This window comes from Daktulosphaira vitifoliae, unplaced genomic scaffold (assembly GCF_025091365.1).
Source record: "Daktulosphaira vitifoliae isolate Bord-2020 unplaced genomic scaffold, ASM2509136v1 Scaffold_1, whole genome shotgun sequence".
Taxonomy (NCBI): domain Eukaryota; kingdom Metazoa; phylum Arthropoda; class Insecta; order Hemiptera; family Phylloxeridae; genus Daktulosphaira; species Daktulosphaira vitifoliae.
In genome coordinates this window covers 16,844,940-16,858,843 of record NW_026099572.1, presented here as the reverse complement: position 1 = coordinate 16,858,843, position 13,904 = coordinate 16,844,940, and the positions used below count along the sequence as shown (strand labels likewise).

At 28.4% G+C, this 13,904-nt stretch overlaps 1 protein-coding gene across 1 annotated transcript in view; it reads left to right on the top strand.

The window, feature by feature from the left end:
- The window catches only part of LOC126910480 (cystathionine gamma-lyase), a 25,822-nt gene extending 15,519 nt beyond the window's left edge, over window positions 1–10,303 (top strand). Inside the window, exons 4-7 of the mRNA XM_050693090.1 lie at window positions 8,779–8,913; window positions 9,056–9,191; window positions 9,262–9,589; window positions 10,068–10,303. Of these exons, the coding sequence (XP_050549047.1) occupies window positions 8,779–8,913; window positions 9,056–9,191; window positions 9,262–9,589; window positions 10,068–10,215 (747 nt within the window). The 3' untranslated portion in view covers window positions 10,216–10,303. The remainder of the gene's footprint in view (window positions 1–8,778; window positions 8,914–9,055; window positions 9,192–9,261; window positions 9,590–10,067) is intronic.
- Window positions 10,304–13,904: the final 3,601 nt, after the last annotated feature.

Below are 13,904 nucleotides of genomic sequence, written 5' to 3'. Positions count from 1 at the left end.
TGTAACTCTCCAAACGCCACGCGTTATCGCATATTCCGTCGTCTAGACTAGACTGTCATAACGCATTCACCCCTCCCCACGCCTCGCTCACCACACGACGGCACACTATTCCTATAAAAATTTATTTTTAGTTATCGTACCCGTACACGCGTGCTTGTCATCAATATTATATATATATATATAAACAAATTTTTATTTTGACTGACCAATACCGCCCGCGTCTAATGCGCCTTACGTATATATATTAAATATTCCTACCACCATTTATACCACAGGTATAACGTTAGTCCGACCCGCCCGCCCGCAAAATACGGTTATACCTAGTGCATGATACGTTTACGTACTTAAGTCGCTTTACTTGTATATATATATATATTCTAATTACTATTAAAATTTATTTATTAACACGCTTTATTTTAATTAAGAGATATAAAGTATTCATTCCGATTACGAGGGATGATTTCCGTATCGTCATTTTTCGTCACTACCTCCACNACGGTTATACCTAGTGCATGATACGTTTACGTACTTAAGTCGCTTTACTTGTATATATATATATATATTCTAATTACTATTAAAATTTATTTTTTAATACGATTTATTTTAATTAAGAGATATAAAGTATTCATTCCGATTACGAGGGATGATTTCCGAAATTCATTTTTCGTCACTACCTCCACGTTCCGGGAGTGAGTAATTTACGCGCCTGCTGCTTTACTTGAATGTGGTAGCCGTTTCTCAACTCCCTCCCCGGAATCGAACCCTGATTTCCCGTTACCCGTAACAACCATGATATTGATAGTAACTACTATCATAACATGAAACTAAAAAGTAAAAAATAAATATAGTTTAAAAAACTAAAAAAACACGCTTTTAAAGTNAAAATAAATATAGTTTAAAAAAACTAAAAAAATCACGCTTTTAAAGCACATCGAACTAAAAAGTTAAAAATAATTTTTAAAGTAAGTTTAAAATAATTATAAACAAACAATACTAGTATTATTGTGATAAAAGCGTGGGTGCTTTGTGTCATATTTTTCGTATATTGAGCGCCCGATTTTATTCGACATACTTTATCTTAATCAGGATATAAATAAGGAAATAGCAGATCATGTAGCTTTTGGAATAATCCACCAATTTTATAAAACTAAACACTATCTAAATATTTGCACCGAAGCGTTTTTTATGATAGTGATTTTAATCACTGTCAGATATCATTATACTTGACCCAACAATGCCACGTCACCATTGTGCCGCGACCCCCCTGTGCTGGGTTTTTTTTACTTAAAACTGCCATAACTTTTTTAAAAATGAACAAATCATTATAATTTTTTTTTAATAGATTTATAATGTCTTTACCTACTATTTGGTATATTTTTTTTATAAATTTGACTCTTTACCAGCCTACAGGGGGGGATTCAAAATGACAACTTTTTCACAAAAAATTAACTTTTTCAACTTAATTTTTGAAAGTGTTCCAGAAATACTGACACTTTTATATATATCTTAAATTAAAGCTAATGTAATATACTTTATCATGGAAAAAAAAAATTTGAGGACTTTATTTTGTCTTCACGGTGAAAATAGCTACCGTATTTTTAAATTTTAAATGTTATAACTAGAGGTCGGAATTATATTCTTTAACATATTTTTTTTGAGCGTATGTAGACATGCTAAGGTTTGAAATCTTTACAAATCGGGAAACAAAGATATCAATAGCAAAAGTTTTTTTTGCATATTTGAGAATATTTTAAGTTAAAAGAATATTTTGCTTAAAAAAGAATATTTGAGAATATTTCGATTAATTTTATGGAATTTGGATTTTGTTTGTTGCTTTGACCAAAATTATACATAATATTATACTAAATAAATTTAGTCTGTTATTTTTTAGAAAACTATGTGTAGACTTATGATTAAAATGCTTTACAAGTCATGTAAAGTAGAAATGAATTAGAAAAACATTATAAAAATAACTCTAAATATTCGTTTATCATTATAAATGATAATCATTATTATCGTGTTCCTAGAAGAGGTAGGTACAAAGATTATTGTACAACATAAATGATGTAAGTGTGTGGTTGAATTAGTTGACATTCAATCTGTCTATCGTTCTTTGTCGCTCGTCGTGTATACGTAGTATTATCATACCGAGTGTAGTTTCATTTCTTTTAGTTGTTTGTTTTTAATTACTTATTTTCCAAAATGCCGAAAACCCCACCAAGCAAATTAAAAAATTTAATTGCTCAGTGGATACTACCACTAAATAAAGATAATGTAAACTTTAAAATTGATGGGACGACTCTTTTTTGTCAACTGTGTGACAAACACATACCATGCATTAAAAAGTCTCAAATAATCCAACATGTGAACACATCATCACACCAAGAAGCTTTAAAGCGTAAGTCTAATAATCCAAAACAATTGTTTTTATCAGAATCTACATCTAAAAAAAATGTAAATGAATTCTATGAAGACCTATGTTTGAGTTTAATTGCTGCTAATATACCGTGGTATAAGCTACAAAATCCACAATTTCGAGCTTTTTTAGAAAAATATACTGGCAAACATATACCTGATGAAAGTTTATTACGAAAAAATTATCTTTCCCTTTGTTATGATAAAACTTTAACTAAAATAAAAAATGATATTGGTGAAAATAACATTTGGATCGCGGTTGATGAGACAACAGATATAAACGGTCGTTATGTGGCCAATTTATTGGTTGGAATATTAAAGTCAAATCACCCAACTCGTTCTTTTCTCTTGACATGTAAAGTTTTGGAAAAAACTAACCATTCAACAGTGGCTCGAATTGTGAATGATGGATTAAAATTACTGTGGCCCTCAGGTGGAAATGATGAAAAAGTTTTGTTGATGCTCTCGGATGCTGCACCATATATGGTAAAAACTGGTCAGTCATTAAAAATATTTTACCCTAATTTAATCCACGTAACATGTGTAGCTCACATGTTTAATAGGATCGCAGAGAAGGTAAGAGAAATGTATCCAGACGTTAATAAATTAATTAACAACATAAAAAAAGTATTTTTAAAAGCTCCGTATAATGTTCAAGTGTATAAAGAAATATTACCTGACATTCCATTACCCTTAGAACCAGTTTTGACAAGATGGGGAACTTGGTTGGAAGCTGCTATATTTAATTGTGATAACTTCCAAAGTTTAAAAAAAGTTATAGAAGAATTGATAAAGCAGAAGTCTCCTAGTCAGTCTATACTTAAATGTAAAACAGTTCTTGACTTAAAATCTGTAGAAAATGACCTTATATTTATTAAGACCCATTTTCTTATGCTTATAACATGCATAAAAAATCTAGAAAAATCAAATGTGTCTCTTGTTGATTCGATAAATCTCATTGAAAATACAATTGTTAAACTTCAACAAATACCTGGAGAAAATGGAGAAAAAATTAAAATTAAAATGGATCAACTTCAACAAAAAAATCAGGGACTCTCAATTTTAAAAAACATATCAAAAGTCTTGGAGGGAAATAATGATGTACAACTTGTAGGTAATTTTCCACCTACTGTGGTTACTGATTTTCAGTATGCTCCTGTGACTTCAGTAGACGTTGAACGTTCGTTCAGTACGTACAAAAATATTTTGTCAGATCGCCGTACAAAAATGACACCAGAAAATATGGAAATGAACATAGTTGTTAATTGTTTCCAAAGAGGAGAATTCTCTTTATTAAAATTATGTCATTATTATAATTTTATCAAGCTGATAACATTTTAAGTCAGATTTTTTTAAGTTAAATTATATAATGTAATGTATTGTTTATTTGAATATAAGAAAAAAGTATTTCAGTTAATAGGTAGAATTGTACCACATTAATTAATTTTGAAATATCAGATTAAATGTTAGGTTAAGATTTTTTTGTAATAAAAGAATATTTTCAATTTCGGAGAATATTATCTTGTATATGCATATATTTTGAATATTTAACGAAAATTTTTAAAGAATATTAGAAGAATATTTTCAATTTTTTAGGAGAATATTAGCATCTTATTTTGACTATTTTAAAAGAATATTATTCCGACCTCTAGTTATAACTTTTTGAAAAATGTATGGATCAATACAATTTTTTTATAAAAAATAATATTTATGTACTTCTTTCATTCGACATACTTTTTTTTTAAATCGGACCATTTCTCTTAATACAGGGGGTTTCAAAACATAAAAATGCATATAGAAAGTAGAACTTTTTCAACTTAATTTTTGAAAGTGTTCCAGAAATACTTACACTTTTATATATATCTTAAATTAAAGCTTATGTAATATACTTTGATATAAAAAAAAATTTTGGACTTTATTTTTTCTTCATGGTGAAAATAGCTACCATATTTCAAAATATGCTATTTTTGTGTTAAAATTCTTGGTTTTTTATTTTATTTTATTATATGGGGATTACACAGATTTTCATAAGTATTATATCAATCTAATTGACATAGTATAAAAAATTAAACATATTTAAATTTTTTTGTTTCTTTGAAGTCGAGAAAAATAACTTTCAAATTTGAACTAGCTAAATTTCCATTTCTATTAAGTGACGAATGAGACGTACGGTTTCTGAGACGGTAACGCTTGGGTCTTTCATGCCTGTGGCACTGAATTTATTCTTAATTCTTTTTGAGTTAGAAAAAAATGTTTAACTCATTTGATTTTTATCTCATTTAGATTCAATAACTTCAATAAATATCATGGATACCATTACTGTAGTCTCCTCTCGTGAGAAGAAATTCATTATAAATATTATTTTACGATGTTGTTATTTTTTGTAGCTATCATTTATTTTCTCAGCTCTCACTTGACCTACTTTTTTGACAAATTTTTTTTTTTAATTAAACACTATCTACAGATTTGCATCGAAGCGTTTTTTATGATAGTGATTTTAATCACTGTTAGATATCATCTATACTGGACCCAACTATGCCACGTCCCCACTGTGCCGCCATCTCACTGTGCTGGGTTTTTTAAATTTAAGTTTATTATTAAGGATCAATTCTTAAGTTATAGTCATTTTTTTGTTAATAACATAAGTATATATTTTAATTACTGAATAAAATATAAACTGATATAGCTTGTAAATTTAATATACAATAAGAAAATGAATATAGTAAAATATGGTAATAGGTAATAAATGATGCTCGGAGGAAATACAGAAATACAGAACCACTAATAGAAAGTTAATATCTGAATGACTCGATAAAACATTATTAAGATAAGTTACATTATGGTTAAAATTTTAGCTAATAATTGTTTGGTCTATTTTATGACCCAATTAATAAATAATAAAATTTATGGACTTCTATAGTTATTGATGAAAGCATGAGTTGAAGTCTGTATCATATGTACATTGTAAATATAATTCTTTTATTAATAGGGGTTTTTTACCTCTATTGTGTAAACACGCACAGAAAAAAGTAATATATACAGGGTGATAGTAAATGTCACGAGTAGTAGGATGATATTCAGTAGGACCTAAAAATAGCGAAATCGAAAACTAAAATTTCCTATTTCCAAAATTGTGGGTTTTCCCGCTCCCCCACTTTAAATTTTATTTTAATAAAAAATAAACATCACAACGGTATTTTCCACGAAATTCTCATACAAATTGAGCGGTCACTCGATTTTTTGTAACTTTCGTGCCTTCCCCTGAACTTTGGGTTCAAAGTTGGAAAAAATTTTCACTTTAGTGTGACCCATCAATTTGTATTGAAATTTTACTGAAAGTTCTGTGATGCAGTTTATTTTTAGTTTAAACGATTACATAACGAGAAAAACTGGAAAACCCCACAGATATTGTGATCTTTTTTTAATTTCACGAGTTTATTTCGTCTTTTCTTATTTATTCAAACCGATTATAATTTTTATCATTAAAACTGTTATAAAATTATCATTTTTTTTCTTTTTAGATCAGAAAAATAAAACAATCACAAGATTGAAATGAATATTTTAAACTTTATTACAATAGGATAATTAGAAATAATTATTTTGATGTAATCGGTACACTACTCTTTCCCGAAATTAATCACTAATGAGAATATGGTACATCACTGAGCTTGTTAATATTTATTTAAATGTTCGAAAAATACTGTTCACTATTGAATAGTCACTAATTAAGTTGCAAAAAATATTAGATTATTTTTAAAATATAGCTTCTTTTTTATGCAATAAAAATGCATAAATTGCAGTAAAAACGAATAACCTATAGTAAACAAATAGCCTGTATTGTAAAACATTTTTAATGTGAGTCACAATCATCATTTTTGGTCGGATAATAATCCTAATGTAATTCACCGTAATAGATCACAGTATCGGTTCAGTGTAAATATTTGGTGTGGCCTTGTAGGTCGTATTTTGGTTGGCCTCCATGTGTTGCCAGACAAACTAAATGGCAAAGAATATTTAAATTTTATAATGTACAACTTAACAGTACTATTAAAGAATGTCCCTAGTGATGTTCAGTAGAGAATGTGGTTTATGCATGATGGTGCACTTGTTCACCATACTAATAATGTTCGAAAATAAACGAATTATTTATTTAACGGACGAATTATCGGGAGGCAGGCCGGAATGAATGCAGTTCATAGACCAGATATTATTTGGCCTGTTCGTAGCCCAGACTTAACGCCATGCGATTATTTTTTATGGGGTTTTTTAAAAGAGGTCGTCTACGCAGTTGAAAATTCAAACTAGAAAGAATAAATAGTGCAGCAAACAAAATAAGGGAAAGACCAGAAATGTTAGATCGAGTTTGGGAATCATTACAGCGACGATTAGATACTTGTATCGAAGTTGATTGACGACACTTTGAGCAATTAATTTAAAAATTATGTACACATAATAAAAATTTCATTAAATTACGAATATTTTTTAATAATATAAACACGATGAAATTAATACGACGGCTAGCTATTGATAAACTAAATACGTTACTATTGTATTGAGCAGTTGATGATTTCTTTGTTTGTAATTTCTGTAGGTATCCCTTTGATTACAACCTTCAGTTTTCGGTCTTCTGGGAAAGAGAACGTATGAAATTTTATCGAATATTAGTTTCAGTAGAGGAGGATGAGGGGATGTTGGGCCTTTTAAGGCCCTTTTTGGATCTGGTCATGGGACTGGATTAAAACTAATACTTATATTAAACTTAAACACTAACTTATAAAACTAATTTAATCTAATTATAAAATAAACTAACCAATGCTAGAAGCCTGGGTCATTATTACCTGGTTTGATTCTGAGGTTGAGGTGGCAGCGATAAACGGGCTAGCCCATATAACGGTACTGGCGGTTCACTAACACTTGACATTCGCATTTAGGAATTTAGTTTATTTAAATATTTATGAACTGAACTACACTAAGCTTAAATTAACTAATAACAGTTTTGATGCTAATTAGCGATTTACGTGGGCACGGTACTAAGGTACAAAATGGAATGATGATGTGAAAAAAAAAATGTTATTTTTCTTTTCTTATATAGTTTTGAGTTACTACTTTCTATGCTCTTTGCTATTGACTAAGTTTGTGATGAGATTTCTAATATTGGTATTTGATTTCGGTCATTTAGAAGCCGTTTAGGTGACGTCAGAGAGTTTTTCTGAGTGGGAGACTCATATTCAATGTTGTTTGTGGTTTCTTCTATAGTATTTGGGTGTGTTGATTTAATAACTTATAAGCTGTTGGTCGAGATTTTCGATATTTCTGAGTTCCATTCAACCATATTTGCCGATTCTTTATCAAGGGAGCTCTCCTGTCTATGTCTTCTAGCATAGTTTGTTCTTTTTGTAATAGTTTTTCAGTATTTTGTATTGGGGGTGTTAGACTGTTTGTTGTGTGATCTTTTTTGCAGGAGGACGCTGTGTAACCTATGCACTTAAAGGTGAAACAAGTGATTGAGTTATTTGTGAAAAATACTCTGAATTTAGTTTGATTATATTATATGACTGCTAATCGTGAAAGCTTTTCAACATCTTCGTGCTTTATAAAAATTTATCTCCTAAAGCTGAATATTTGTTCGTATCCCCCTATATGTATTATTTCAGTAAAAATGATAACATTACCTACAACAAAATGGCTAACAATTTTTGTTTACATTAAGAAGTGTGTAAGACCTGTTATTACTGTTGTTTATTTTAAAGAACAGTCTATTTAAAAATAGTGTAACAAGTATTGATCCCAGTATAGTGATAACATCATAATGTTGTTAACTTACTTCTCTAAGCTTTTATTTTAAAACATTCATTTTAATAAATTTATTTTAATATTTTACGCACATTTATCGAAATAAATTATAAATGAATATATTTTTTATAATCAAAAGTATATATATATATAAAGATTTAGTTAAATAATACAAATATTGTTGTTTTTATCCCTTTTTTATATGAAATGTTTGCAAAAATTAAACCTAAAGCACCTATGCCCACAATACAAGCAATACATGTTTTTAAATGCACCCTTTATGACTAACACGACCGGTATTAGAACCTGCGACCCAAGGTGTCGTAGGGACAACTTACCACTAGGCCACCGTGCACTTATGATTCAGATCCCAATACACTCATTTAAGTTGTTTCAGCCCAACGTAAGGGGAACACGGTAACGTGTCATGACAAACATTTCTATAAATACTCTTTAATAATATTATTTTGTGTAATAATTCTTTTATTTTTTTAATAAATATTTATTCCTACAATTTTTAAAAATTATTTTTTTTATGAAATAAAATGATTACAATATCCATTATTTTAGTTGGTATGGATGGAGAGTCCTACAAACCCATGCTTGAGGGTGATAGATTTAGAAAAAATTTCGAATTTAATACATAAAATACGAAAAGATATAATAATATTAGTGGACAATACATTTTTGACTTCGTATTTTCAAGTAAGTTATTTTTTATCGTTTTAATTATAAGACCTAATTTTTTTTACTAATTTAAATATTCGTGTATTCAATTTTTAAGTATACAGTTTTTGCGAATTATTCATTTTTTTAGTCTCTTATCTCGTAGTTTTATTGTTTATAGAAACCATTGACACTGGGTGCAGATTTAGTATTATATTCATGCAGCAAATACTTGAATGGTCATTCAGATGTCATAATGGGTGCTGTAGTAACAAATAGATCAGACCTTTACGAAGATCTTGCTTTTAATCAAAATTGTATGTAAAAAATTTACAAAATTATTTTTGAAAGTATTTTAATTTTGATTAAATTTCATTGTAATTGTAGCATTAGGTATCATACCTTCACCTTTTGACTGTTTTCTAGTCAATCGTGGTCTTAAAACTCTCCACGTGCGTATGAAGGAGCATCAAAAAAACGGATTAGCTGTAGCTCAATTTTTGGAACAGCATCCACTTGTTGAGAAAACCTTACATCCTGGATTGCCCTCACATCCACAACATAATATAGCCCTCCGACAGTTTAGTGGTTTTAGTGGAATGGTTTCATTTTACATTAAGGGAGGCTTAAAAGAGGCCACCAAATTTTTACAATCTATCAAAATATTTTGTTTAGCAGAGAGTCTAGGTGGCTACGAAAGTCTTGCTGACCATCCGTTAGTATTTAAAGCTATCATAATTTGTTGTGTTGTACTAGTTTTGTTATATATATAAAAAAAGACGTATTCAGAAGGATTATAGGAGCACGTGCGTCACTATTGATAGTGCAATGTTGATATAAAAATGTTGGATGACATTTTTTTTATTAAATATCAGAACAAAACTTGTAAAAAAATGTTTCATGATTGTTTGTTAATTGAAAAATATTATTTATGTACGCCCCATTTGAATTTCCAAATATGTTCTTGTTTATAAATATACATTAACATATACAAGGAAGATTAAAATAGCTAAGCCCCCCGTCCATATTTTAAATTTAAATAAAATTAATGCAAAAATAAACCATCAAAAACTATTTATGTATATACTCTTAGGCCTCTTCCTCCATTAAAAAGTTTGGGTATATTATTTTAAATATATATAACACTATTAGACAATTTATTGATTTAATATAATGTTTTTATAAATTTCTAGTGCTTTGATGACGCATGCTTCAGTACCAGAAAATGAACGAGCTTTTTTAGGCATAACTGATAATTTAATTCGACTCTCTGTGGGACTAGAATCTGAACAAGATTTAATAGCTGACCTCGATCAGGCTTTAAAAGCTTCTGTTAACTAATTGTTTATAACTAGTTTTATAAACATTTTCTTTGTGAAAATGAGCATTATTGTTACCTGAAAATATTAAATAGAATTTTTGGTATTTATTTCATTGAGTTAAATTTTTTTTTTGTTCTCAGTTTTTTGAGTAACATATATAAAAATAATTTTTTATCTATGATTATATCCCTATTTATTATATTATTTATAAATAAAATAAAAAAAAAAGTTTCTACAAAAATTGTTTATTAGTCAATTCTAAACAAAAAAATATATTTTATTGAAAAAGATAACTTTTTCAACTTAACTTTTGAAAATTTTTGGGAAATACTGACATTTTTATATATATCTTAAATTAAAGCTTGTGTATTATACTTTATTATAATGAAAAAAAATGTCGTACTTTATTTTGTCTTCATGGTAAAAATGGCTACCGTATGCTATTTTTGTGCTAAAATTTTCGATTTTGTATTTTAGCTTCGATGCGAAGCTGAGAAGGTATTAATTTTATTATAATGGGTTTTTTTTTTTTTTTTTTGAGTATACGCTCAATCTCAGCTCTCGCTGGATCAATTTTTATGAAAAATATGTTAAAAGATCACAAATCGTATCTAGTCAAAGACATTACCCGCAAAATTAGAAAAAAATTCCCACATTTCCCGTAAACAATGAAAATCCCCCAAAAAATTATAAATTTAAAAACCGCTAATTTTTGGCATTTTTTTACTTAAAATTGTCACAACTTTTTTAAAAATGACCGAATCAATATAATTTTTTTTTAATGACACCTTAGGTATTTACCTATCATTTTATATATTTTTGTGAACATTTGACCCTTTCCAGCCCACAGGAGGGGTTTCAAAATGGTAACTTTTTTACAAAAAATTAACTTTTGAAAATGTTCCGGAAAGACTGACACTTTTATATATACCTTAAATTAAAACTTATGTAATATACTTTAATAAAGTATAAAGTATATTACATTATTTAATTTTTTATTTATTTTATTTTGAAAAAAAGAAATTTGACCTCTGGACTTGTCTTCGTGGTGAAAACGGACATCAAAGTTAAAGAATTTTTTTTTGTTCTTAATTATTTTTTTTTTATTTTAAGTTTAATTGCATATTTGAAAATATTGCGAAAAGTAGATTTAGAAAAGTATATTTTGTTTCTGATGAAAGTTCCTTGTAGTCTAGTGTATTTATTCATAAGTAACAAAATTTTTTTATTAAAAGGTATTGCATCAATCCCTTTAAATTTTTATACGCGTTAAAAGTATATGAATATACAACTCTTTAATATTTTTATAATATCTCCGTAAAAATTACAATATTATATTATTGAATATCAATTTCATACTAAATTTAATTACTATAATTATTATGTATTCATATATTATAATTATAAATCGGGATAAAATTAAGGGAATAAGAGTTATGGTTGCTTTTGAAATAATCTACCAATCTCTTAAAATTAAACACTATCTACAGATTTGCATCGAAGCGTTTCTAATGATAGTGATTTTAATCACTGTCAGTTAGCATCTATACTTGTCCCATCTATGCCTCGTCCACACTGTGCCGCGACCCCATTGTGCTACCATTATTTTTTATTTTATTAGAAACTTAGTAAACTATAGTGTGTACACGCACTCAATACATACATATAATAAGTGTATTATGTAAGTGTTTGAACCCATAATTATTTTATAAATATTAGTTTTAAGGAATTTATATGTAACATCATAATTACTAGAAAGTAGAAGTATACTTTTTGTCAAATACTTTAATTATAACACTAGAAAATGTTATGGTATTATTTTAATGAACAATGTAAATTTAAAAGGGGACTTGACCATCTTCTCGTTGTTCAGTGTTCAATCAGTGAATGTTACATTATAATTAGTTATTATTTTGACTATTCCTGATAATACATATCCGCAGGGTCAAATTGGACTTGGAACACCCAGTTTACCACATAAAGAGTAAGCATCATAAATATATTGATAGTCAATCAGAAATTTGTAAAATGCTGTTTTATAACGCTAAGGCCTATTATTCGTGTTACACATATTTGTAATACTCGCAATTAATCCTATGACATTTAATGTATGTAGAGATTACTAATTATGCACTAAACAATTTAGAATTTTTGATCACACACGAGTTTGAAAACTCACAAAAAATGATATTAAGTGATACAATATACTACGTATAAATAAATTTAGGACCAGTAAACTTTAAATTCATATTCAAATTTTTCATGATGACATTTATATTTTGACAAATAATTTTTGGAGAAAGAATATCTAATTTAAATTAAAAATTTTTGTTACTAAAAGAACGGTTGATCCGTCCTGCTTCCCACAAATATAAAGTATGCTGTGGACTCATATTCGTGCAAGTATGTTTGTAAAGATGTTTTCTAATGTTTCAAAATAAAACTCCACGTAAATTTCTCACAGATTTCCAATCAATTGATAGATGATCATTATATTTTAATTATAATTTACGTCAGTGGCGTACCCAGGATTTTTGAATGAGGGGGGGCTAAACAAAGTAAAGCAAAATTTGACATCTTAACAAACTATTTTCAATAAAGTTTTAAAGCAGTTAATTGTAATATTTCATTATTATACACTTTTTATGACACATACATAATATATTAGTGATAATAGTAGGAAGTAGCCAGTAGGGACTGATTTATTATACAAAATATGTTATACGATAAATTATAAATTATTTTATTTTATATAACTTCAAAATACATATTTTATTTTTTACTTTATTTTCTCCACTCTTCTAATTGTATCCTTCTAGGTGCCTTTTTGGAAAATAATTTAATTATTTCATCCTCACTAAGTAGTTTGGTACGACAACTGTGCAATGGGCTAACGTATCAATAGCCGAATCTGGTTTAATTTGCTTATTTCTCCATTAATGTCTCCAAATGCGCAATTCTGCTTTAAGAATAGAATTATCATCAGTTGTAAGATCTTGAGCATAGATAGAAGCCGCCTTCAAAATAGTTGCATCGTCGTACATACTAAAATGTGATAGAATAAGTCCCTATAAAGGTATTATATCACTTAGCCGTTGATTAAATCGTGCATCCAATTCTTGAAGTATGAAATCAAGAAAAGGAAAAAACACTGATACTTTGAAGTATGTCTCTAGATCCTTTGAATTTATTTTTATTCTTTGTGTTTGCCTACCACATATCCAAGGCATGCATATTTCTACATTTGCTAAATTTGCAATATCTGAAACATCCTTAAAAATTTGTTTGAAGTGTCCATCTGCACCTTCTCGAAGTTCTTCTAGTGCACTGCGAATAACCATGACGTCAGATAATGCCTTAGAAATATCTTGTTGGTTACTCTGTAGAATAACCAACTGAGTTGCAAAGTGTAGGCAAAACAAGTTACTGTAACTTCAAGTGCGACGATAAAATCAATTTTTGTCACTGAATTTAAATATAATGCAGCTTTGCATGAGCTATTAGGATTAGGATCATGTGAAATATCTTCAAGAGCATGCACTATATAAACATACAATTGTTTAAATGTATTCAATGCGTCATGACGCTCGATCCAACGTGTCTCGCATAGTGTTTTCAATTTTTCTTTTTTTAGCTTCAATGCGAAGTTGAGAAGGTATTGGTTTTACTATGATGTGTTTTTTTTCAGCTCTTACCGAACGGATTTCT